Genomic DNA, 23,736 nt, shown 5'->3' with positions numbered 1-23,736 from the left:
TGTCAGAGCTGCGGCTTAAATTTGATCCCTGGTCCAGCAACTTCCGTATGCTGCAAGTGTGGCCAAAAACAGAAAAACAAAATTGTAGGACAATAGATATTAGACTCCTTCGCCTGGTTTGATTCTAATAATTTCCGGATAGATGTTCTGTAAAAGACATCTACAGACGATATTACGCACTGTAGATGTAGAGACTTGCAGATGCAAAAATAGCCACAGAGGTTATCTTGCACTCTAAATCATTTGGGGGTACACATAAGCGTTCAGGAAGCTGCACTACCATTTCTAGTGAACTTGTAAACTTGTTTCTAAACAACAGCTTCCCCTTTTAATTAGTAACAAAATCATCCATTCTAATGGAGCGTCGTTATGACTGTGTGGGACATAAGTTTAGTTTTCACCTCTAATTTTCCTGAATAATTTCAAAATTTCTTTCCTACACAATTCACTAGTTACACTGGATTAAAACTTACTAAGTAGCAGAATGTTTTTCTTTCATTGGTATCTTTCGCGCCCGCGCGCGTGTGTGTGTGTGTGTGTGTGTGTGTGCGCGTGACTTTTTAGGGCCACACTCAGCATATGGAGGTTCCCAGGCTAGGGGTGGAATCAGAGCTGTAGCCGCCAGCCTACACCATAGCCACAGCAATGCCAGATCTGACTCGTGTCTGCAACCTACACCACAGCTCACAGTAGCGCTGGGTCCTTAACCCACTGACTGAGCCCAGGGATCAAACCGGCATCCTCATGGATACCAGTCAGATTCATTTCTGCTGAGCCACCAAGGAACTCCCTCATTGCTTTCTTTTAAGTGTTTATATCTCTGTGAAGAGACTGATGTGACAAATTACAAATAGGAGACCTACCTGCTGTGTAGCACAGGGAATATATCCAATCGCTTGTGATAGAACATGATGGAAGATAATACGAGAACAGACTGTACATATTTGTATGACTGGGTCACTTTGCTGTAAGGAGAAATAGAACATTGTAAATCAACTACAATAAATTCAGGGAGTTCCCATTGTGGCTCAGTGGAAACGAATCTGACTAGCATACATGAGGATGCAATTTAAATCTGATCCCTGGCCTTGCTCAGTGGGTTAAGGATCCAGCGTGGCCATGAGCTGTGGTGTAGGTCGCAGACATGGCTCAGATCAGGTGTGGCTGTGGCTGTGGCTGTGGTGTAGACTCGTGGCTACAGCTCCGATTCCACCCCTAGCCTGGCAATCTCCATATGCTGCAGGTACAGCCCTAAAAACAAAAAATAACAATACTAAAAAATAAATAATTTAAAAATCGAGGAAATGAGACCTAGAAATGCAAGAAAAGTTGGAGAACAGAGACATTTCCTTATAATAGTAAATCAACTACTGAAGAACAAGATCATAAAATGGACTTTTTTTTAAAAGAGGAAATTCTTTTTTTTTTTTTTTCTTTTTAAAGTGGAAAGAAGATTTTTTTTTTTTCCCACTGTACAGCAAGGGGTCAGATTATCCTTACATGTATACATTGCAATTACAGTTTTTCCCCCACCCTTTCTTCTGTTGCAACATGAGTATCTAGACATAGTTCTCAATGCTATTCAGCAGGAAAAAAAGAGGAAATTCTAAGGTAAGCATGTTTACCTACAGATCGTCCTTACAAAAAGAAGAAGAGGAAAGAAAAGAAACAGATATGTTATATGAAGACATTACAGAGCGATTAAGAGAAGAAGAAGAGGAACACAGGAAAGATGTTGAATTGAGAGACCAACTTGAACTCACTCTCAGAATACTAGAACTGGAAGTGCAGACTGTGAGAAGTAAACCGACCCAGGTAAGTTAATCTTTGGTGAAACTTCCATATTTCGAACACTATTTCACCCATGTCATTTATCCTATCCCTTTGATTTAATATGTGTCATTTAGGTTTAAACCAATAAAAGGTTTTCTCCTCTGAAATATGAACTATGATATTTACAGATTAAATTATTAACTTCGTGCAATTCTTGGCTTCTAATAGATGCTCTGTATGTATTTTATGAATGGAGGAATGCTAGGTAAATGGAGCTAAATCATGAATGTAATGATTGGCATTTTTGGTCCATTCAGCAAAGTGATATTCTCTGTTGTTGTTTTTTGTCTTTTGGGGTTTTTTTTGGTTTTGTTTTGTTTTTTGGCCACCCAGCAGCAAATGGAATTCCCATGCAAACCCAAGCTGCACTTGCCAGGGACCAAACTTGTGTCCTGGCCCTGCAGAGATGCCACCGATCCCACTGAGTCACAGTGGGAACTCCAATAAAGTAATACTCTTATTTCAAATCCATGGACTCATTTTGGCTTTTTGTTCATTCATTTGGCTCTGTTTGGGCTCTGCCTACAGCATTCTGGGTCAGGGATTGAACCTGCACAGCAGCTGCGACTTGAGTCACAGCAGTGGCAACCCTGGATCTTTAACCTGATGAGCCAACAGGGAATTCCAATTTTGAGGGTGTTTTATGTGAAAATACAGGCTAAATTAAAATACAGTGCCTTTAGACTGTGATGGAACAAGTTATATGTTTTTAGAGGAATTTACTTTCCCCATACCTTACCTGCCTGTATTTTTTGCTCTGTGATTAATTTAGCTATCATTTAATTTAAAAGTTGAACTGTTCGTGTGGAATAAATATCTTTGTGCTTAAAGGAAGGCCACTTCCTTTCAACATATTCTTCCTTCAATTTCTTCCTTAAGCTTATGACTTCTTTTAGAAGGTGTGAGACCAAAAACCTAATGAAATGTGTCCGCAGGTTGTAGAAGATTGTGTGTGTGTGTGTTTGTATATGTATATATTCTGAGGACCAACACTATGTATTCCAGATGCTAGAGAGGATTTTTAGAGCCTATGTAAGTATATTTGTGGGGCAGGTGGCATTTCTGGCCCTTTGGGTAAAGTAACATTTTTTGGTAACTTTTATGGCTGCACCCAAGGCACATGGAAGTTTCTGGGCCAGGGATTGAGTGCACTGCAACTGCGGCAGCACCAAATCCTTGAACTCACCGCCCCTGGCTGGGGATCAAACCCGTACCTCCATGGTGACTTGAGCTGCTACTTGAGTCTGATTCGTAACCCACTGAGACATAGCGGGAACTCCTAAAGTAACCCTTTTAGTTCCGATCCCCATTGTCTGCAGCAGTCATGTCGTGACATTCACAATGGCCTCATCCAAGGAGAGGCCTTTAATGTTTTCCATAGGAATTGATGAACTCTCCATAATTGCAAAGCTACTAGTAGTCATAATAGATATTCTTGGTTTCGCCAGTGATTTTACTTCCTCGATAGATTAACCGGGACATCATCCCTTCCACCGATGGCAGGGAGGAAGCGGAGGGCCAGTTCAGAGACCCTGTGTTGGATGTCATCCTTCTCCTTGTGAGAAACTTACCACTTTGCTCCATGTGGTATCCTGTTTCAGTGCAAGGAACTTTTGAGAATAGTGATAGATATGCCGCAGTATATGCTTAGTTACAATGTATTTATGGAGAAGTATCTTATTTTTAGTAAAAGAGTTCAATCGAATGTCCCACCTATTTCCCACTGATTAATATTCTAACATTAATAAGAGGAAATAAAAGTTATTGCAGCAGCAAATACTCTCATGATTTTCTAAGAAGAGCTCTATGCGTTTGACCTGATTTACCGTTAGTGTATTCACCAAGAGTGAAACCTCAAGCTTATTTTGGGTTTCTATGTATCATACTCCAGAAGTACTTGTGGTTTTGTGTAAGCCGATTCATAGTAGAAACAGAAGACCTTGCTTATGTTTTTAATCTCTTCATCCTAGAAATGTCCTAGAGAGGGAATCGATGTTTGTAGAAGTGCTTAGTACAGTGGCTAGCTTTGTCAGTTATCAGTAGGTGTAATTCTTGTAACTGACTGTAAAACATGTTAGGAAGTTTAAATATTTATGAACTATTATTCTCTGGAGAGAAGAAAACATTTTAGGAAATTCGGTCTGTTCAATGCATGTACAGAGAAAAGGCTCTTCCTGTGGGGTGGCTGGACACATTAGACAGCAGAAGCCATGCGTAAGTGGAGTTAGATTCATTCCTTTTTTATTAGATGCCTTCTGGGCTTCTTGTAATTCGGAGAAAGTCCTTTCTAATCCTGAGCATTTTAAAAATTCTCTTGTGGTTTGGTTTCCTTTTTCCTTTTCATGGATTCCTTATCTTCCATTCAGTTTTTGAACTTCAAGGGATTCCTGCTTGTGGAAAGTCTGAGAGATGTATCCAAGCTTTATTTCTGTCCAGTTGGGTTTCCACTCACTGCAGTCTTCTCATTGTATAAACACATAGACTAGTGTTTCATTTCAGAGGAAAGCATGGGTCAGTTTATTGCGTACAGGCTAAAAATCTCCTTTGCTTTTACTTAGGTTTCTGATAGTCACGAAAAAGCAACAAATCTGTTACATGAAAATCTCATGATACAGGATGAGATTGCCACGTTAAAACGAGAAATAGACACAATAAAAAATGAGAACCTGGAAAAGGAAAGGAAATATTTAGAGGACATTGAAATTGTAAAACAAAAGAATGATGAACTTCAAAAGGCAATAAAACTTAATGAGGAAAAATTGACACAGACATACAGTGGACAGCTTCATGATCTGACAGCTGAGAATACAAGGCTGAAGTCTAAACTGAAGAAGGAAGAACAAAAGACAGAAAGCCTGGAAACAGATGTTGCGTTATATTGTTCCAAGCTGACTACTGCCATGAGTGATCATGAGCAAAGTCAGACAGCAAAAAGAGACCTGGAACTCACCTTTCAGAGAGCAAGAGGTGAGTGGCTATGCTTACAGGACAAAATGAATTTGGAGATGTCTAACCTGAAAGATCACAACAAGCTACTTTTGCAGCAATTGTCTGAAACCCAGCGTAAATTCAGTAGCCTAGACATTGAGATGCATCACACGAGAGATGCTCTCAGAGAAAACTCTTTGCTGTTAGAGCAGGTACAGAGAGAACTGAGCCAAGCACAGTGTCAGAAGAAGGAAAGTGAAGACCCATGTCTATGTGAACACGGCAAAGTGAAGGAATACATGGGCAAGCAGGAGCGCTTGGAGGAGAGATTAGCCCAACTAGAGAGTGTAAACCTGTTGCTGCAAGAACAGCTGGATGATGCAAAAAGCAAAATCGAGAGCAAAGAGAAGATGGTAATGGGTAGCCAAGAACGGTTTCAGGATATCCTGAAGACCTTCAAGACCAAAGGGAAAAGGAAAGTCTGATGCTGGAGGAAAGCCTTAAGAAGTTAACCAATGAGGTGGATCTTCTCAAGGAGAGGCTGTCTCAGGCTGAAAATGTGAAAACACAGAGAGCAGTAAGTATCCAGAAAGAGAAGGGATTCTCAGACTTGCTGAAGGGAAGTTCAGAGTAACATTTACGGTGACCACAACGGAATCTAGTTGAATGTCAAAACTGATATCTATATGTCTGTATATCTATATGTATATGTATATGCTATCAGTCAGCCTGAAAGCCTCCTTTGTAATCAGCAAACAAAAATTAGACCTGAGAGGTGCTTGGCTTTGGGTCAAGACATTGTGTCACCTATGCAGTTGTAAGAGATGATGTTATAAATTGTTCGTAGATATAGACCTTTGTTAACGATGTACTGTTACGGTGCCAAGACGATAATTTCTGTCTCTGTGTCACCACATTGTGAGAGCATGATGGAGAAGATAAGTGAAATGCTCATACCTCAGATGAGTATTTGATATTAAGATTCGGTTGTGTGGATGACCTTGCCAGCCCATCAAGATTTCCCAGAGGGACTCATGTATGAGTGCTGTGTCTCATAGTTCTTTTCCTTCAGTAGCTTTTCAGACCTTTCTCATTGGTACAGTGTTATTGTTATTCATGTCCATTTGATGTAAGTTTGGAAATATTTCAATCTCAAATCATGTATTCTTATGGCGTCTCAACTCTTTAAAGGCATCTCCTTTTCATCAAACCATAATCTGGCACCCATGGGGTGAGTTTTGGCAGACCTGCATTTGACTTAATCTTCCCACTGCTACTTATAATTTACTTTGGCCATTTTTACGAGTGACTGGTTCCTCATTCTCATTTCACGCCTGAGCTGCTCTTATTTGATATGAGTTTGTCCAACCCAGATTGAACTGTAGCTCTCTGATTGATTAGTTTGGCATTGGAGTCCCATTTTCAGCCTAATGCGAGATGGCAGGATTCATGAGGAGCCTTCGTGGAGTGGGTGGGGGGGGGCAGCAGGGGCTGCGGTCAGGGAGGCAGGTGGAGGCCAGGTTATCAAGGGCCCTGGAGGCCATGGGCATGGCCTCATTTTTATTCTGAGTGAGGAATCCGCTGGAAGGACTTGAGCATGGGATTGAATGTGTGAGGAACTCTGGGTTTGGTTTCATTTTTAATTATAGTGAGGTAGAGTTGATTTACAGTGGGAAATCGGAAGGTAGTTGGAGCCTCTAAGAAAAAGGAAGGAAGATGTTACACAGAGTGGAATTTACCGTTACTCATTCGACCTATACACCTATTTTTTCCTATTTCTTTGGGTTTCTTGGGGCGGGGGCGGGGGCAGTAGACCCAAAAAAATCACTTAATTTGGGGAAATATAAATCCCTCAATGTGTTGAGTCCTGAAACACAGCTTTTCCTATTAATTGTTAAATTGAGTACAAGTAGAAAAGGTCGCTTTTTCCTATTCCAGAGGGCAGACTGTTGACTCTCTTATGTCTTGAACCCTGGCCTGTGACCTGAAGTTGAACAGCACACCATTACTGACCCCAAAACATCAGCTGTTTTTTAGTGACAGCTTTATTGAAATAGAAGCCATTCATTTAAGTTGTACAATCCAGGGACATTCAGTATATTCCAAGGGTTATTCAGTTATCACCACAGCCAATTTTAGAACATGTTCATCAGCCTCAAAAGAAACCCTCTACCTCTTTGCCATCCTGACGTTTCCCATTCCCCTCTCTTCCCAGGCCTGGGGAAGCACAAGTCTTCTCCTGGTCTCTACACAGGGATTTGCCTTTTCTGGACATTTCACATGAATAGAATCACAATGTGGGGTCTTTTGTGGCTGCCTTCTTTCATTTAGCATGTTTCCGAGGTACATCTGTTTTGTAGCATGCACTTCATTTCTTTTCATTGCTGCATGTTATTCCATGGTATGGACATACCACTTTTTATCCATCCAATCATCAGCTGATGGACCTTTGGGTTGTTATTACTTTTTGACTATTGTTGATAATACTGCTGTGAACATTTACATCCAGGTTCTGGTGTAAATATATGTGTTCATTTCTTTGGGGAATATGCTTAGGACCGGAATTGCTATATCACATGATAACTCCCTTTCACCTTTTGATAAACAGCCATAATGTTTTTCCAGAGTGGCTTCACCATTTTACATTTTTATCCAAAGTGTGTCAGCATTTCAATTCAATACATGCCTGTCAATACTTAGCATTCCCCATCTTTTTTATTCCAGCCATCGTAGTCGGTGTGAAGTGGCATCTCATTGTGGTTTTGATTTGCATTTTTCTGATGACTCATAAGGTTGAGGGGCTAGTCACAAGCTTATGACCCATTTGTGTATCTTCTTTGAAGAACTGTCTGTGCACATTTTTTGCCGGTTTTTTAACGAAGTGTAAAAGTTCTTTTTGTTTCCTAAATACAGCTGTGTTTCCCAGATTCAGGACTGTCAGATGTTTTCTCCCCTGTTCCTCACCTGTTCACTTTTTTCACGGTATCTTTTGAAGCCCAGAAGCTTTTAATATTTATGACTTGAAAATAATCTCTTTTTTGTTTATTGGTGTCATATCTAAGGAACAATTCTCAAATCCAGTCATGCAAATAACACACCTATGTTTTCCCCTAAAGAATTCTGCAGATGCAGCTCTTCATTTTGAGTTAATTTTTACATATGGGATGAGGTAGAGGTTTCATTGTCTTCTTTTGTGTGTCAGCATACATTTGTCCCACTATCATTTGTTAAAATCAAATTCTTTTGTCACTCTTACTGATAGTCAATTGACACTAAACATGACGGTTCCTTTTTTTTTTTTTTTTTTTTTTTTTTTGTCTTTTTGCTATTTCTTGGGCCGCTCCCGCGGCATATGGAGGTTCCCAGGCTAGGGGTCCAATCGGAGCTGTAGCCACCGGCCTACGCCAGAGCCACAGCAACGCGGGATCTGAGCCGCGTCTGCGACCTACACCACAGCTCACGGCAACGCCAGATCTGTAACCCACTGAGCAAGGGCAGGGACCGAACCCGCAACCTCATGGTTCCTAGTCAGATTCGTTAACCACTGCGCCACGACAGGAATTCCATGACGGTTCCTTTTTAGAGCCTTAGTGGTAATGCATTAATCAGTATGTGCCAGTGCTAACTCACATTTTATGAGAACTCTTTTGGTCATCCTTCAGGTTCCCAGTTGTTTTCTGTAGCAATAAAAAGAGTAGTGGAATGCCTTTAAACACATCTGTGGAGATTTTCTGCTTTGAAAGGAACTATGACCAGCTTCTATGCTGCTCACACTGTGACGTGATGGGAAGTAGGCTTACAAAGATAAATTCCATTTCTTTTTGCCCCTCCATTCAAACATTTATTCTCTCACCCAGAGCCTCCCACTTTACCCCAGTTTTCATCAAATCCTAGTCACAGGATCTGCTGCCTCAGTCTACTATATACTTCATTATGTATACCTATTAGAATTCACAGACTCATCCATAAACTTCACCAGTTAAGAGGAGAAGATTAACTCTGGGCTGTCAGCTTTCCCCTTGGGAAATCTCTTTAATCCAGCATCTTGCAATTCACAATGAAATCATCTCTTGATTTGGTTCTTGTGTAAAACACTGTTCTGACCTTGTTCTTGGCATAGATCCTGCTCTCAGAATCCACAGCCCGTTGAATCTACCTCCTTTTACCTAAAGAGAAAGAGATGCAGAGCTATTCTTTATAGCGTAATATGTAATTAATGGAATAAATATTTCATGCCATCCAAAGAAAAATTATCAAGGGTGCAGCTGTTGAAAGTCAGGTAATATTCAGAATTCCATTGTGGTGCAGCAGTTTAAGCACCCGAGGTTGCTGCTCTGTCACAGGCTGAATCCCAGGCCCAGAAAATTCCCCATGTCACAGGGGAGGCCCAAACACCACCACCACCACCACCACAACAGGTAATATTCAACCAGTTTATCAGAGACAGACAATAAATGAGCAGTTTGTACTTCACAGTTTCACAGCCTATCTGTGTGATATGGAGAAGCACTGTGGTACCACCTAAGATGAGAGCATTTTACCTCCCCGTACAGACGAGCCTTGAGGAAAGTAAAGGGAAGACTGTACTGCCCTTAGAGACGGCCAGAGGACTCTCCATTTGTTTTACTACTGAGAAAATTAAAAATGCTTCCACAGGGTTCTATTTCCTCTCTGAGGAAAGGGAACTGAGGATTGAGTACTAGATTATTAAATACTCAAAGCTGCCTATCTCTAGAATTTCAGTTAATTGATTCTGGCTATTCAATGGACTATTTCTACTTGTTTCGCAGTTGCTTACTTCAAATCATGTGTCTCCTTGCATACCAGTCTTCCTTATCCTCAACCATGAGGGGGAATTTTAAGGTGGCATCCCTGCCTGTTTGTAAGAAATTTAATTGAAGGGAACGCTAAACACACTTCTTCCTCAGTAGTTCTTAGGTGTTTCTTCTAGTTATCTTCTTCTCTTCAGCAGAGTTTGTCATTAAGAAATCAGTTGCAGCACTTCTTAGATTCCAGGTTACAGGAGACCAGTCTCTACTGTATTTATGTTACATATCTTCTGATCTTTTTTTTTAATCCACGTTCCTGTTTATCTGTATTTCCCTGAGAAACTCTCCAAAGTGCAGTGGTTTAAAGGAACAATGTGTATTTTGTTCACAATCTACATTTGGGAAGAATGTGGCCAGGACAGCAGGTCTGTGTTCCCCTCAGCTTCATCTGGGGGCTAGAATCACTCGAAGGTCTGTTCCCTCACATGCTGATTGTTGGTTCTGGTGGCTGTCTGGACCTTTGGTTGGGCAGGCAGGTGGAACAACTGCCCTGAACGCCTGGCCTCTCTCTGTGGCCTAAGCTTCCTCACAACAGGGATCTGGGATCCAAAGTTTAAGGTCCAGGCGGAAGCTGTACTGTCTTTTCTTTTTTTTTTTTTTTTTTTTTTTTGTCTTTTGTTGTTGTTGTTGCTATTTCTTGGGCCGCTCCCACGGCATATGGAGGTTCCCAGGCTAGGGGTTGAATTGGAGCTGTAGCCACCGGCCTACGCCAGAGCTACAGCAACGCGGGATCCGAGCCGCGTCTGCAACCTACACCACAGCTCACGGCAACGCCGGATCGTTAACCCACAAGCAAGGCCAGGGACCGAACCCGCAACCTCATGGTTCCTAGTCGGATTCGTTAACCACTGCGCCATGACGGGAACTCCTGTACTGTCTTTTCTAACGTAGCCTTGCAGTTCACAAAACATCACTTCCACCGTATTGTGTTCATTAGGAGCAAGTGACTAAGGTTACCCCGTGTCCCACCATTTTTAGGAGATGAATTTTCTAAAACTTATGTTTACATTCAGAAACCAGCGTTATCTACTCGCTGGTCACAATGTTTCATATTCCATCCACGTGAAAATACACTGAACCTTACCAGTTCTCCCATGAGTCTCAACCGTTAGTGTGTCAGGCTCAGGCTCAAGTCCCAGATTTTACCATCTTCATCAGGTACAGAGAGGGATGAGTCAACTTGGTGTGGTTTCTAGAGTTTATCCCCTTGAGTGCAGTCCTCTCACCATGAAGACTTGGGAACTAAAGGGTCACGTTATCTACCACCCCCACACCCAACATTCTGGTAAGCTGCTCAAGGCTCTCCCATTACGAAATGGAAACGGAGAGGCACAGTGGACTACAGCAGTTCTGAAATACAGCCTGGTACCTGCTCTTTGATTAGGACTTGGGAGCGATTCTCCTTTGCTCTACCCTCTGGGCTCTTAGTTCTGTCCTTTTCATGAGCAGTGACCTGGGTTTGTAGCTAAGTAGTTTTCGCAGGCAACTTCCTCCGCGTAGAATTGCTAAGGAAAACCTTTTGAAGTCCTCTTCACATTTTGTAAGGTCTTGGTCTCTTTTAGTCCAACTGTGGTAGCAGTGTTTTTGTTTCCACAGCTCTCTTTATAACTTTGAGTTTCCTGTGAATTTTATTGGGGTTCATTCCTTCAAAAAAGCTACCGTCACAAGAATCTTTTTGAGATAACTCTTCACCTTGGGCTTCCTGTGAAGTTGTCACGAGAAGATACCTTTCAAATGCTTATGCTTTTAAGATCCTAAAAGAAGGAATTTGAGGTAGACCTTCAATCTTCCAAGGTCTTAATAAAGTGTTTTACAGACTTGGCTTCATCTTTAGGTCATGTGTTCCTGGGAGCACCCTAGATGTGCTCTTAGCCCAGAAGCCATTTCTCTATTTTAGTTTTGCTTGACAGGTGGACATGTGGAGGTGCTATCAATGGGATACAGATATTTGAACCCAGTGAACCTAGTTTCTTTATACTTAATAATCTTTTTTTGTTGAATTATCCTTCTCATCAATTTTGCTTTCATCTGTTGCATAGCACACGTCCTGTGTGTGTGTGTGTATATATATATAATATGTGTATTTATATACATTTTATGTGTGTGTATATATATATATGTACACACGCACACACACACACATACATTTTCTCACATTATTCTGGCTGCATAGCAGAAGGAATTCTATCCAGCCTTTTGTGATGGAAAGTGAGGGAGGACAATGCCAAATTGTATTTTTCAATTTTTTAAAATGAAAATTGATCCTATGATTCTTTATATTTTCAGATTACATGAGTACTAATATAAGAATGATTCAATTTTGATTAATTCAGTTGACATTGATGATAAATATTTTAAGGTTCAGCTTTTTTTGGCCATATTTACAGTTGCTGTCTGAAACACTGACTCCAAATTAAAGGGAGCAAATATACCAGAATTACTAGCTTACAGTTATTTTTACAATGTATTATTTTCATTTGCTTTAGAAACAATCAACATCTCAAGAAACCTTAGTGAAGTTATGGGAAAACAAATCTGTTCCAATGAAAAGTGAAATGGAACTCAGACCTAGAGATCTTGAATCTGAACTCTCCACAGTGAAAACTTGTACAGACTATGCTAAGGAAACAGAATTGAAAATGTATAAGCAAATCTACCTAGAAGAAGTAAAAGTTAGAATGTCATTGGACAATAAACTAAACAAGTAAGTTAAAACCTAGAGTCAGAAGTTAAGGGGTTTTGAAGCTTTGCAATTTATTTATTTATTTTTTTAATTTTTAAATTTTTTTGCCTTTTCTAGGGCTGCTCCCGTGGCATATGGAGGTTCCCAGGCTAGGGGTCTAATTGGAGCTATGGCCGCCGGCCTACGCCAGAGCCACAGCAACGTGGGATCCGAGCCGCATCTGCAACCTACACCACAGCTCACAGCAATGCCAGACCCTTAACCCACTGAGCAAGGCCAGGGACCGAACCCGCAACCTCATGGTTCCTAGTCTGAGTCACTCTGGTTCCTAGTTGGATTCGCTAACCACTGTGCCACAACGGAAACTCCAGCTTTGCAATTTAGACAGCAATATTATTATAAATTTTCCTTTTGGAATTACTCTAAATAGCGACATCAACACGTTGAACTATTTTTTGGAAGATGACCCCTTCAACCGAAAAGGTCACATTCTAGCTTTTGGTAAATTTAGCTTCTTGATTCTGATGTTCAGTACCATCACTGGATAGCACCCTGAGGCAAACTCTGATGTATGCTGTTAAGTTTTCTGCTCTATACAAAGGTAGGCTTGTGAAATAGGGGAACGTTAATGTAGGGGTGAAGGGCAGCATACTTCACTTGGTGGCTGAACATAAAACAGCGTCCTGCCTGGGGGCATGTGCGGAACACGGAAAGGGCAGATCTCACCTGCAGGTCTTTGGTAAATACTGTTAGAAGCTACAGGATTCCCCACATCCAAAAGCAGTGGGTGCCTATGTTTGTTTTTGTTTGTTTGTTTGTTTTTGTTTGTTTGCTTTTCAGGGCTGTTATTTACAGTATAGGGAAGTTCCTGGGCTTGGGGTCAAATCAGAACTGGAGCTGCCAGCCTACACCACAACCAGAGCAATGCAGGAGCCGATCCACATCTGGGATATACACCAGAGCCCACGGCAATGCCAGAAACTGAACCCACTGAACAAGGCCAGGGATGGAACCCCCATCCTCATGGGTACTAGTCAGGTTCATTCCCACTGAGCCACTATGGGAATTCCCCCATGAAATCTCTTGTAAAACCCAAATGACATAACGCAAAGAAGCAGTGAACGGAGGACATATCTTGCTAGTGGGTGCCTAAAATAAATAAGCATCAAGAAAGCACAGGTGCTCCCAGGACAGTTCAAAGCCTCAGGGGCTTGATGCTGAGATGCTGAATGTACTTCCTGGGGGAAGAGCTTGGTGGGTGGGCCTGTTCTCCCTGCTTGGGGTGTGGTGCCTCTGAGATGACTCTGTAAAATGCACACTGACTGCTGCTTTGGCTTTTGGCCTTTGTTCCATAACATTAGAAATCCTGTTCAGATTGTTTTTCAGTTATCAAAAACATACTGATGTAACCCTTTCATAAAAGCGAAGTAAGATCTACTTTCAAGAAGCAGGGGGTATGCTTAGCTTCCTCTGCAGCTGTTTCAGGTCTTTGGGATCAACCGACTCCACTAGGGCATCCTCCCCTTGAGGTTTGTTGCTCTAAATCCTTCCTCTGGGCCACGTGCTTCATTTCTCCAAAGTCATGAATGAAATGTGTATACAGTGGTGGTGAACACAGACGTTGACCATGTCTTTGAGGGATGGTTTATTTTTTCTCCCTATATTTGTTTACTTAAGAGAAGTTTGTCTAAGTGCAGGCATTCCAGAAGGCAGCACGTGTCACCCATTAAGCCACCTCCATCACTGACATCCTTTCTCTCCTCTCCTGACTTTGAATTACTTGTCGGTTAAGAATCCCTTAGGGGCAGGGGATCTCTTGATGTCACGGTGGCTTAAGGATTCTGCATTGTCAATGCAGTGTCTGGGTCCTGACTGTGGCGCTGGTTCAGTTCCTGGCCAGGGTGCCCCCCCCCTCAAAAAAAATGTCTTAGGCACATATGTACTTCTGCTCTGATACACTTTTCAGTGCTAAGACACAGTTCAGTGAATATCATTTAGGAATCATTTAGAAAAAATGAAATGAATGAAATACGCATTTTACAATCTTCACAGGACCGAAGAGAGGCTGGCTGAGACCACCGCTCAACTTCAGGTGGTGAGAGAGCTAAATAGACCTCAAGCTTTGACTACAAGACCAGTCCTGGAGCCACCTCGTGCTGGAAATCTTCATAACAGTTCAGTGTTTGGTGGAAATCTTACTCCAAGAGAAAACTCAAGTGATTTCTACCGCACGTTCACATCCTCCAAATAACAGCATCGATGCTTTCTTGACCAAGGTTAGTTACATTATCCTTTCTTTCTCGGGTTTCATATTTCTGATGTAATTCTTGTTTTTAAGTGGTGGAATGGTGAGTTGTTTATTTGACTTTTCCACACTAAGGAAAAGCCATGTTATTGGTGCTAATCAAGAAAGGAGACATGTTTTGTAATTTTTTTAAGTCCCTGGATTTCTCATTTTGAAGAGATACACCTATCATTAACTTTATTTCATTGAATGTAACTGACAAATTTTAAATGTCTTGAGAACTTGCATTAAAATAACTTTTTTTTTTCTTTTTAGGGCAGCATGTGCAGCATCTGGAAGTTCCCAGGCTAGGGGTCCATTTAGAGCTACAACCGATGGCTTTTGTCACAGCCACAACAATGCAGGATCCAAGGTGCATCTGTGACCTGTCACAACGCCCTGCAAGACTGGATCCCTGAGGCACTGAGGGAGGCCAGGGCTCAAAAGCCCTTCCTCATAGCTGCTAGTCAGGATCATTACCACTGGGCCACAGCAGGAACTCCTTAATTTCCATTTTAGAAATTAAATATTGTTGCCTAATAACCAAAGAAATACTTTTCTTTTAGATGTTTGGGATATTTTCTAATTGATTTCAGTTTGGCCATAGTTCATCATTTTCGAGTTTGTTGCACTCGTTTTTCTACCCCTAAACGTTAGTGAATGATTGGCATCCAAACACTTAAGCACATACGGATGTGTTTTACTTAAAGGAAGCTAAGATAAACCCTTTTAAGAATCAAAAAAACTTGTAACACTGAATAACAAGACTTAGTTCCCATTGTGTCTCAGTGGGTTGTGAACCTGCCACGGTGTCTGTGAGGACGCAGTTTCCACCCCTGGCCTTGCTCATTAAGGATTAAGTATCGCCCCCAGTTGTGGCATAGGTCACAGAGGTGACTTGGATCAGGTATTACCCTGATTGCAGTGTAGGCCTCAGCTTTGGCTCTGATTCAACCCTTAGCCTTGAAATATCCATGTGCCTCTGGCGCAGCCATAAAAGTACAATAAAATAAAAGGTTCACATCTGTATTTTCTTTTCTTTTGTGGCTACCCTGCAGCATATAGAGTTTCTGGGCCAGGGTTCAGGTCTGAGCCACACCATAGCTACACCACAGCTACGGCAGTGCGGATCCTATAAATCTCTGTGGGGTCTGGGGATTGAACCTGCATCCTGATGTTGCAGAGATGCCACCCATCCCAGTGCACCAAAGCGGGAACTCCTTCATTTCTGTTTAAGTTAAAGCTTTTGTCATTTTCTTACATGAGGGATACACTCTTACTTGCTATTTTACTTATATCATCTTTATTGCAACTTCTATAAAATGTCTTCCTGAACAATTGTAGAACATTTCTAAATATGTAGCCAAGCAAAGCACATTTTTATTATTTTCTTTTTATTTTTGTCCATTCTAGCTGCTTTACAGTGTTCTGTCCATTTTCTACTGTACAGCAAGGTGACCCAGTCACCCATATATGTATACATTCTTTTTACTCCCATGATCACGCTCCATCATAGGTGACCAGGCATAGTTCCCAGTGCTATATAGTGGGATCTCATTGCTGATCCATTCCAAAGGCAAGAGTTTCCATCTATTAACCCAGACTCCCAGACGTTCCCACTCCCTCCCCCTCGGCAACCACAAGCCGTTCTCCATGTCCATGATTTTCTCTTCTGTGGCAAGGTTCATTTGTGCCAAGTATTAGATTCCAGATATAAGTGACATCATGTGGTATCTGTCTGTCTCTTTCTGACTTACTTCATTTAGTATGAGAGTCTCTAGTCCCATCCGTGGTGCTGCAAATGGCATTATTTTGTTCTTTCTTATGGCTGAGTAGTTTTCCATTGTGCATATATACCACAGCTTCTTAATCCACTCATATGCTGATGGAGAGTTAGGTTATTTCCACGTCTTGGCTATTGTGAATAGTGCTGCAGTGAACACATGGGTGCATGTATCGTTTTCAAGGAAAGTTTTGCCCAAGAGTGGGATTGCTGGGTCATATGGTAGTTCTATGTCTAGTTTTCTAAGGTAGCTCCACACTGTTTTTCATAATGGTGGCAACAACTGACATTCCCACCAACAGTGCAGGAGGGTTCCCTTTTCTCCACACCCCCTCCAGCATTTGTCATTTGTGGACTTGTTAATGATGACCATTCTGACTGGCGCAAGGTGGTACCTCGTAGCAGTTTTGATTTGCATTTCTCTAATAAACTGTGACGTGGAGCATTTTTTCATGGGCTTGTTGACCCTGTATATCTTCTTTGGAGAAATGTCTAGTCAAGTCTTTTGCCCATTTGTCCATTGGGTTGTTGGCTCCCTTGCTGTTGAATTGTATAAGTTGTTTCTATATTTGAGAGATTAAGCCCTTGTCAGTTGCATCGTTTGAAACTATTTTCTCCCATTCTATAAGTTTTATCTTATTTTTTTTTTATGCTTTCTTTGGCTGGTCAAAAGCTTGTCAGTTTGCTTAGGTCCCATTGGTTTATTTTTGCTTTTATTTCTGTTGCCTTGGGAGACTGACCTGAGAAATCATTTGTAAGGTTGATGTCAGAGAATGTTTTGCCTATGTTCTCTTCCAGGAGTTTGATGGTGTCTTGTCTTACATTTAAGCCTTTAAGCCATTTTGAGTTTATTTTGGTGCATGGTGTGAGGGTGTGTTCTCGTTTCATTGATTTACATGCGGCTGTCCAGTTTCCCCAGCACCTCTTGCTGAAAAGACTGTCTTTTTCCCATTTTATATTCTTGCCTCCTTTGTTGAAGATTAATTGACCGTAGGAGTCTGGGTTTATTTCTAGGTTCTCTATTCTGCTCCCTTGGTCTGTATGTCTGTTTTGGTACCAGTACCACACTGTCTTCATTAGCGTGGCTTTTTAGTATTGCCTCAAGTCTCGGAAAGTTAGGCCTCCTGCTTGGTTTTTGTTCCTTGGTATTGTAAACAAAGCAAAACTTGTCTACATAACCATTATGGGCAGGATGCATTGAAAGGGTTCTTATAAAGGTATTGTTGACAGAATTCTTAGTAAGAGTTACAGAAAGTATGTGCCTTCTAGAATTGCTGGGGATGTAATTATTTCTAGTAGGAAAAGACTAATCCTCTGAGAGGTGTTAATATACTGTCTAGAATGATAGAAAGGGGTAGGTTTTGATCAAGGAGCTGAAAAATTAAATACAGCAGGACCTCATTGCTTATCCACTCCAGGTGCAATAGTTGGCATCAACTAACCCCAAACTCCCCATCCATCCCACTCCCATTCCCTCCTCCTTGGCAACCACAGGTGTGTTCTCCATGTCCAAGAGTTTCTTTCTTTTCCATAGATAGATTCATTTCTCCCATATATTAGATTCCAGATAGATTCCAGTGCTATCGTATGGTACTTATCTTTCTCTTTCTAACCTAAAGACGAACTTATAACATGACACAAAACTGTGTCTCAACAGAAGATTGAGTCCCATTTCCTTTATAAACAAAATAAGCCTCCTGTTGAAATCACCCAGGCAGTGCCTTCCACTCTGAATTTTAAGTCTGGTCAAATGATAACAGCATGAAACTAGTTTCTCAGACGGCAGAAGCAGAGTTCAGTAAACCAGGTTATTGTTTCATTTCTGTGACTCACACACTCTCTCATGTCCCCAATTCATTTTGTCCACATAGACCAGGGAGGAGGCATTTTATCTTTGAAAGATGAGGGTAATTACGCAAATTCTTCCAGTTATTGTTCACTTATTTTTTTTTCCCCTCTGTACTTCATTTTTCAGTGCCTTGATCAACAAAGTCTTCCCCAGTACGTTTCTGTGCAGCAAAATACACGTATTTATGTTAACACACTGACACGTGTCATTTCCTTCACACAGTACCCTATTTACACTTGGGTAATGAATTGAAGTGGCTGAAATGGCTTAATTTTTACTACATTTTCCTAGGTGCATTTACTTTTATAACATTCAAAATAGAATGATACCAAAGTTTAACTTAAAAGTATCAATAATTACTGAAAGTATATGAACTCTGGGAATGAGTGTGTGTGTGGGTGTGTGGTGTGTATGTATTTATCAAATTGGTCTCTAAAAGAAGACAACATTATTTTCCAGCCTGTCATCTCAAGTACCACTTAATGGTAATACAATATGGTTGAATGAATGAACACCCATTTGTACTTTCTGCCCTTTGTATTGTGACTGGATCCAATATATATCTCTCTAAAATAGTCCTTTCAACTTCTCCCTGCTTTAAAATAGGGGTGGTGGAGTTCCCCTTGTGGAGCAGCAGCAACAAACCTGACTAGGAACCATGAGGTTTTGGGTTTGATCCCTGGCCTTGCTCAGTGGGTTAAGGATCTGCCATTGCCATTAGCCAAAGTGTAGGTTGCAGATGCAGCTCAGATCATGCATTTTGGTGGCTGTGGTGTAGGCTGGCAGCTGTAGTTCTAATTCGATCCCTAGCCTGGGAACCTCCGTATGCTTGCTGCAGGTGCAGCCCTAAAAAGCAAAATAAAATAAATTAAAATAAAATAAAATAGGGATTGGGATTTCTATGGATCCCATAAGCTCTAGGATAGGTTGCAGATGCGGCTCAAATTTGACCCATAACCCAGGAACTTCCTTATGTCCCAGGTGCAGCTAAAAAACAAAGGGGGTTGGGAGAGTATGGGTTGTTTGGAACACTGTACATTAATTATAAAGTCAGGGAAGAAGAAGACATTTCTATGAGTGTTGTCTGGTCATCGTCCTTGTGGGAGCTGTAGTGGGGTAGGTGGCAAATGACACTTGTCTTCTCTTTGTGAGGACAGAATGTGGGAAGGAGTCAGGCAGGCAGGTGGAGATCAGCTAAGGAGCTTCATCGCCTACACGTACAGATGAATTGGAGGATGCAGTTTTGATGCGCAGCCACAGTGGCCATCCGAATACTTCATCCCCACTTGGGCCCTTCCCCTTGGAGGCCTAAGCGGAGGAAGCAAACCTTGACACCTGTCCTGGGGGCAGGCTGCTTACTGCAGATGTGAGACCCAAGTTCACAGTGCTCTGGGCAGACACATGTTTTCAAAGAAGAGATTCGGATCCACACAAGGATTCCTTAGTTCCTTCTTGCAGCTTCAGACTTTGGGTAAATCTCCTCTCCTCTCCCAAAGAGGGTTGAGGGGGTGTGAGTCCTCATGTGGAAACCAGAGGCCAAGGAAAAGAAGTCCACCTGTAATTTCTGACTGACTTCAATTACAGTTGGGCTTAAGCTTCTATCTTGTATACATAGCAGGTAGAGATGAGCGATTGAAGCGAAGGATGCTAGGTGGCCAAGAGACATCTGTTTTGTGCTCTCAATCTTGCCATAAATAAGCCCCAAGGTGGATAATTCCTTTGCTGACTCACTCTGGGGAGACAAATTTGACTTGGAGGAAACAAGTATTCTTTTAAGGAAGAATCTCAGTTTTGGTGAGCTTGATTCAGCTAAAGCTTTTCTCCTTCTAGTCCTCTATCCTGTGCTTCAGAAGCTCGGTGATTCATAAATTGAGCATGTTCACTGCATATAATAGGGGTTATGGTTAATAACTTATTCTTGTTCGGGCCTTCAAAACATAGAATTTAGTCAGAAAGGTACCATTTCATGTCTCGTGCCTCAAATATTATTGAGCTACATGACAGTCTTCCATATTTATTTTCTCTAAATTATTGTTTAAAATCTGTGTGTTTTGCCCTAATCTGATGAAGTTGCTGGCATACAACTCTAGACAGAGCAAGAAGGCCTTTGGCTTTGTGAGCCCAGGCAAGCTGCATTCTCGCTGGGCCTTTGTTACCTTTTGTCAAATTACGGGCTGAGTAAATTGATGACTTTTTTATGTTCAACTTTGTTTTTTCAAAGAAAAAAATCTTCCTTTTTAAAAAAGAATATACTTTTTTGCATGAAACTGTATTATACAGAACAAAGACAAGCATGGAGCTGTTTAGCCAAAGGAGGGAAGGAGCCTCTGAAGATGAGACTTCTTTGCCCCTCAATGCTGCAGTGCCCCCATGCCTTTTCTGTGGGACACTGTTTGGAAACTACAGGTTAGGAAGGAATCCTTCTAGTTAAAAATCTTTAGAATTATAACTTGCAGATACAGTCTCTTCCTATCTAATGTTCTCAGCTTTCTTTGTTTTTGTTAAATGGAAACATTTAAAGAACATTGTGGGTGTGTTCTCTTTGCTAACATTGGATTTCAAACATCTTCCTTCACCTGAACACCATCCTGCCCTAGATATCAACCTCAAGGTCTCCAAAGTACATATTTAGGAAGAGCTCTGGGTGGAAAAGATCATAGTCTTACATTGGTCTGTCCCTAATTCAACTCCTGTATAAATGTGATCTACATTTTTGCATAGTGTCTATTAATGTAATATAAAATTATTTCTATAAAGTGTTCTCCCTTTATCTGTTAGAAGCTATGGCTTTCACAAGATCTATCTAGGTAAGTTGTCACATTATTCATTTTATTCGGCCTCTCTGTAATGCTGTTGTAAGAAAAATGTTATGGAAAACATTCTAAAAATATCGGAACCTATGTTAGCTAAACCAAGGGTGTTGCCTGTCATGTTGTCACTATCAGCACAGTGTTAGGTTCAGGATACTATTTTAGACACTGTTTAGTGAGAGAGTGCCTTTCATAAGAAAAACCTTAAAAAGGACACTCCAGGTAGAGACACTTGTAATATAGTTTGAAATATTCCCACACATTACAAAATGAAGTAGAGAGCTATCATTTGATGTTGCCGAAAACTGGCCCTAATTTCTAGAATGAAACAAAATTACAGGTAAAGAATCAAAGAATCCTGTATTGTTTTCCTTGTTTCTAATTCTAGAAAGCCATGAGTCCGAAACCCAGTTTGAAAACTGGTTTTAGCTCCTCTTCTTCCTTTCTTCAAGCAGATTTTTATTTTCATGTTTATTTATTTTTTTGCCAGTAGAGTTTTCACATGCCATTGCAACAGAAATGGCACTTCATTTTATGGATTTAAGATCTGTGTTGACAAGTTCTTAATTGACATAGGGCATGCCTTAAAATCTTAGTTCCATAAAAGTAGAGGGACGGAGAGCTCATTTTAAGGAAAACTCCTTTAATTAAACTTTTATAAAGGCCAGTTTTCCTAAAAATTGCAAAGTAAAGCATTTGTTGAAATGCCCTGATACCAGAAAGATCAAACAGCATCCTCTGAAATTATGTATATTCGGTTGACCAATATATATATTACTTTTTATCAGATTAATCTTAATAGCATTACGTATGTATGTTCTCTACTATCTACAATCCAAATAAGTGGGAATTTATTTTATTCATGTGACTAATTTTCTATTTGAGCAATCTCTAAGTTAGATCAACTCTCTAAAAGTATTATTTATAGGCCACATTTCATAAGCTATATGTCTTTTATATGATACTGTCTCTTAACCTAAACATTTTAAATACTATTTGACTTATTTCACATTTACCAGGAGTGGGAAGAAAATTTAACCAGAGGACTAGCAGAAGGTATGTTTTCAACATTTATGAATTAAATTTAGATAAGGATTTCTAAAATCAACTGTAAACAGTAAATGGCACCTCAGTTGTTTGCAGAACAGATACTGCATTAAATATTTTCTTATTACCTCACGAAAAACGTGAACGTAAATATTCATCATGAAAAATATTCTTATTACTCCTTTATTCACTATGTTCCATAGCTTCCAAAAAAGTCTAGATATTTCTTTTCCTTCCTGGCTATATCCTTCTTCTACTTCTGCCGTCCCCATCGACCTGTCGCCTGCACTCTGACACTGTCCTCAGAAAGCATGGGGTTCACCAACTTCTCAAGTTTCTGGTAGTGATTAAGGCAAAAAAAAAAAAAAAAAAAGAGAGAGAGAGAGAGAGAGGCTCAGGCAGAGTTCATGCATCAAAAAAAGAGAGAGAGAGGCTCAGGCAATCAGAGTTCATTTGGGTGACATTTGCATTTCCTGTCATTGACTTTGTCTTTGGTTTAGTTTTTGCCCTCAGGAAAAATTCCAAATTCCTTAGCATGGAATAAAACACCCAAGTCAGATTGCCCTCCTCCCCTCCTCTGCCCCTTTCCTCTGGCTGGCATCCAGTCAGATAGACAGCTTACAATTCCAAACAGCTCTACCCATTTTTCCTTATCCTTCAGGTATCTACTTCCATATCACCTCCACCAAAAAGCTGTCAATATTAACACCAAGCTGGATGTCCCTTCTGAGTGTTCCAACTGTGCCCCTTTTTGCACCCCTCATAGGACTTATGACTCTATGTGGAAATTTCCTGTTGGTCTATTTTCCCAGATTATAGTGTGGGATTCTTCAGGGTGGCCCTGTGTCTCCTTCCACTTGTAATTCCAATGCTTGTCACAGTACCTTAGCCCTTGGCTGTTAAGTAAATGAGTGAGAAATGAGAAAACCAGAAGCTCTGATACCCAGCCTGGAGAGCAGTTAGCTCAGCAAGGAAACCAGGGGCGGGGGTGGGGGAATGATGAAATAATCATGGTGTATTTTGTGTTATAGTTGAATATAGATATTTTTTCATTTTTCTTAACACGTTTAAAGGTCTCAGCTCTTCTTACCTAATTTATATTTAGTTAAACAGGAAGTATTTTAGATAAGGGATGTCATTCTTTTTCTCAACAGATGCTAAGTATGAATCTGAACCTTACAGAACTCCCCTCCAAGGTCTCTGTCATGAAGATGGACTTGAAAGAGCAGGCAAAGAATATGTAGAGATACTGAAGAGAAACTACATGCTCTGAATAGCAGTGACATTTTTCTGGTTTTACTCCAAGGGTCAATTATAATGTACGGACTCCTGAGTTTTCTATTGGAACATGACTATATGTGAAATTCTTCCTGATCATTTCTCTTTGCACATACCGGCACAGTCAAGAGACATCTCCAGAGTTGAAAATAAATACTTTTATGGTTCAAGATGCCCTAGTTTGAGACTTGGAAATATCTAGCAGTTTTGTAGTTGACCCTAATTCAGATAGGTGCTAGAGTTGTGGTTGTGTCTGAGATGAGAAAAAGACAGCAGCAGGTGGATTTCCCTCTTCGTGAGGTAATAATCGCACATTTCGTGGTTTAGGCTTCATTCCAACTGAGATTACTGAGAGTGATGCAACCAGTTTTACCGCTACACAACGGAGGTTTATTTCAAGGGGCAAGATTCA

General features: G+C 40.8%; 1 protein-coding gene across 1 annotated transcript in view; it reads left to right on the top strand.

The window, feature by feature from the left end:
* LOC100155289 (ankyrin repeat domain-containing protein 26-like) overlaps positions 1–23,418 on the top strand; it is a 93,374-nt gene extending 69,956 nt beyond the window's left edge. The window contains 8 exon segments of the mRNA XM_021078249.1: positions 1,632–1,815; positions 4,392–5,211; positions 5,214–5,392; positions 12,077–12,294; positions 14,326–14,485; positions 14,487–14,549; positions 22,019–22,055; positions 23,201–23,418. Of these exon segments, the coding sequence (XP_020933908.1) occupies positions 1,632–1,815; positions 4,392–5,211; positions 5,214–5,392; positions 12,077–12,294; positions 14,326–14,485; positions 14,487–14,549; positions 22,019–22,055; positions 23,201–23,319 (1,780 nt within the window). The 3' untranslated portion in view covers positions 23,320–23,418.

Source organism: Sus scrofa, chromosome 17 (assembly GCF_000003025.6).
Source record: "Sus scrofa isolate TJ Tabasco breed Duroc chromosome 17, Sscrofa11.1, whole genome shotgun sequence".
NCBI classification, from domain to species: Eukaryota; Metazoa; Chordata; class Mammalia; order Artiodactyla; family Suidae; genus Sus; species Sus scrofa.
This window is presented reverse-complemented; position numbering and strand designations above follow the sequence as displayed.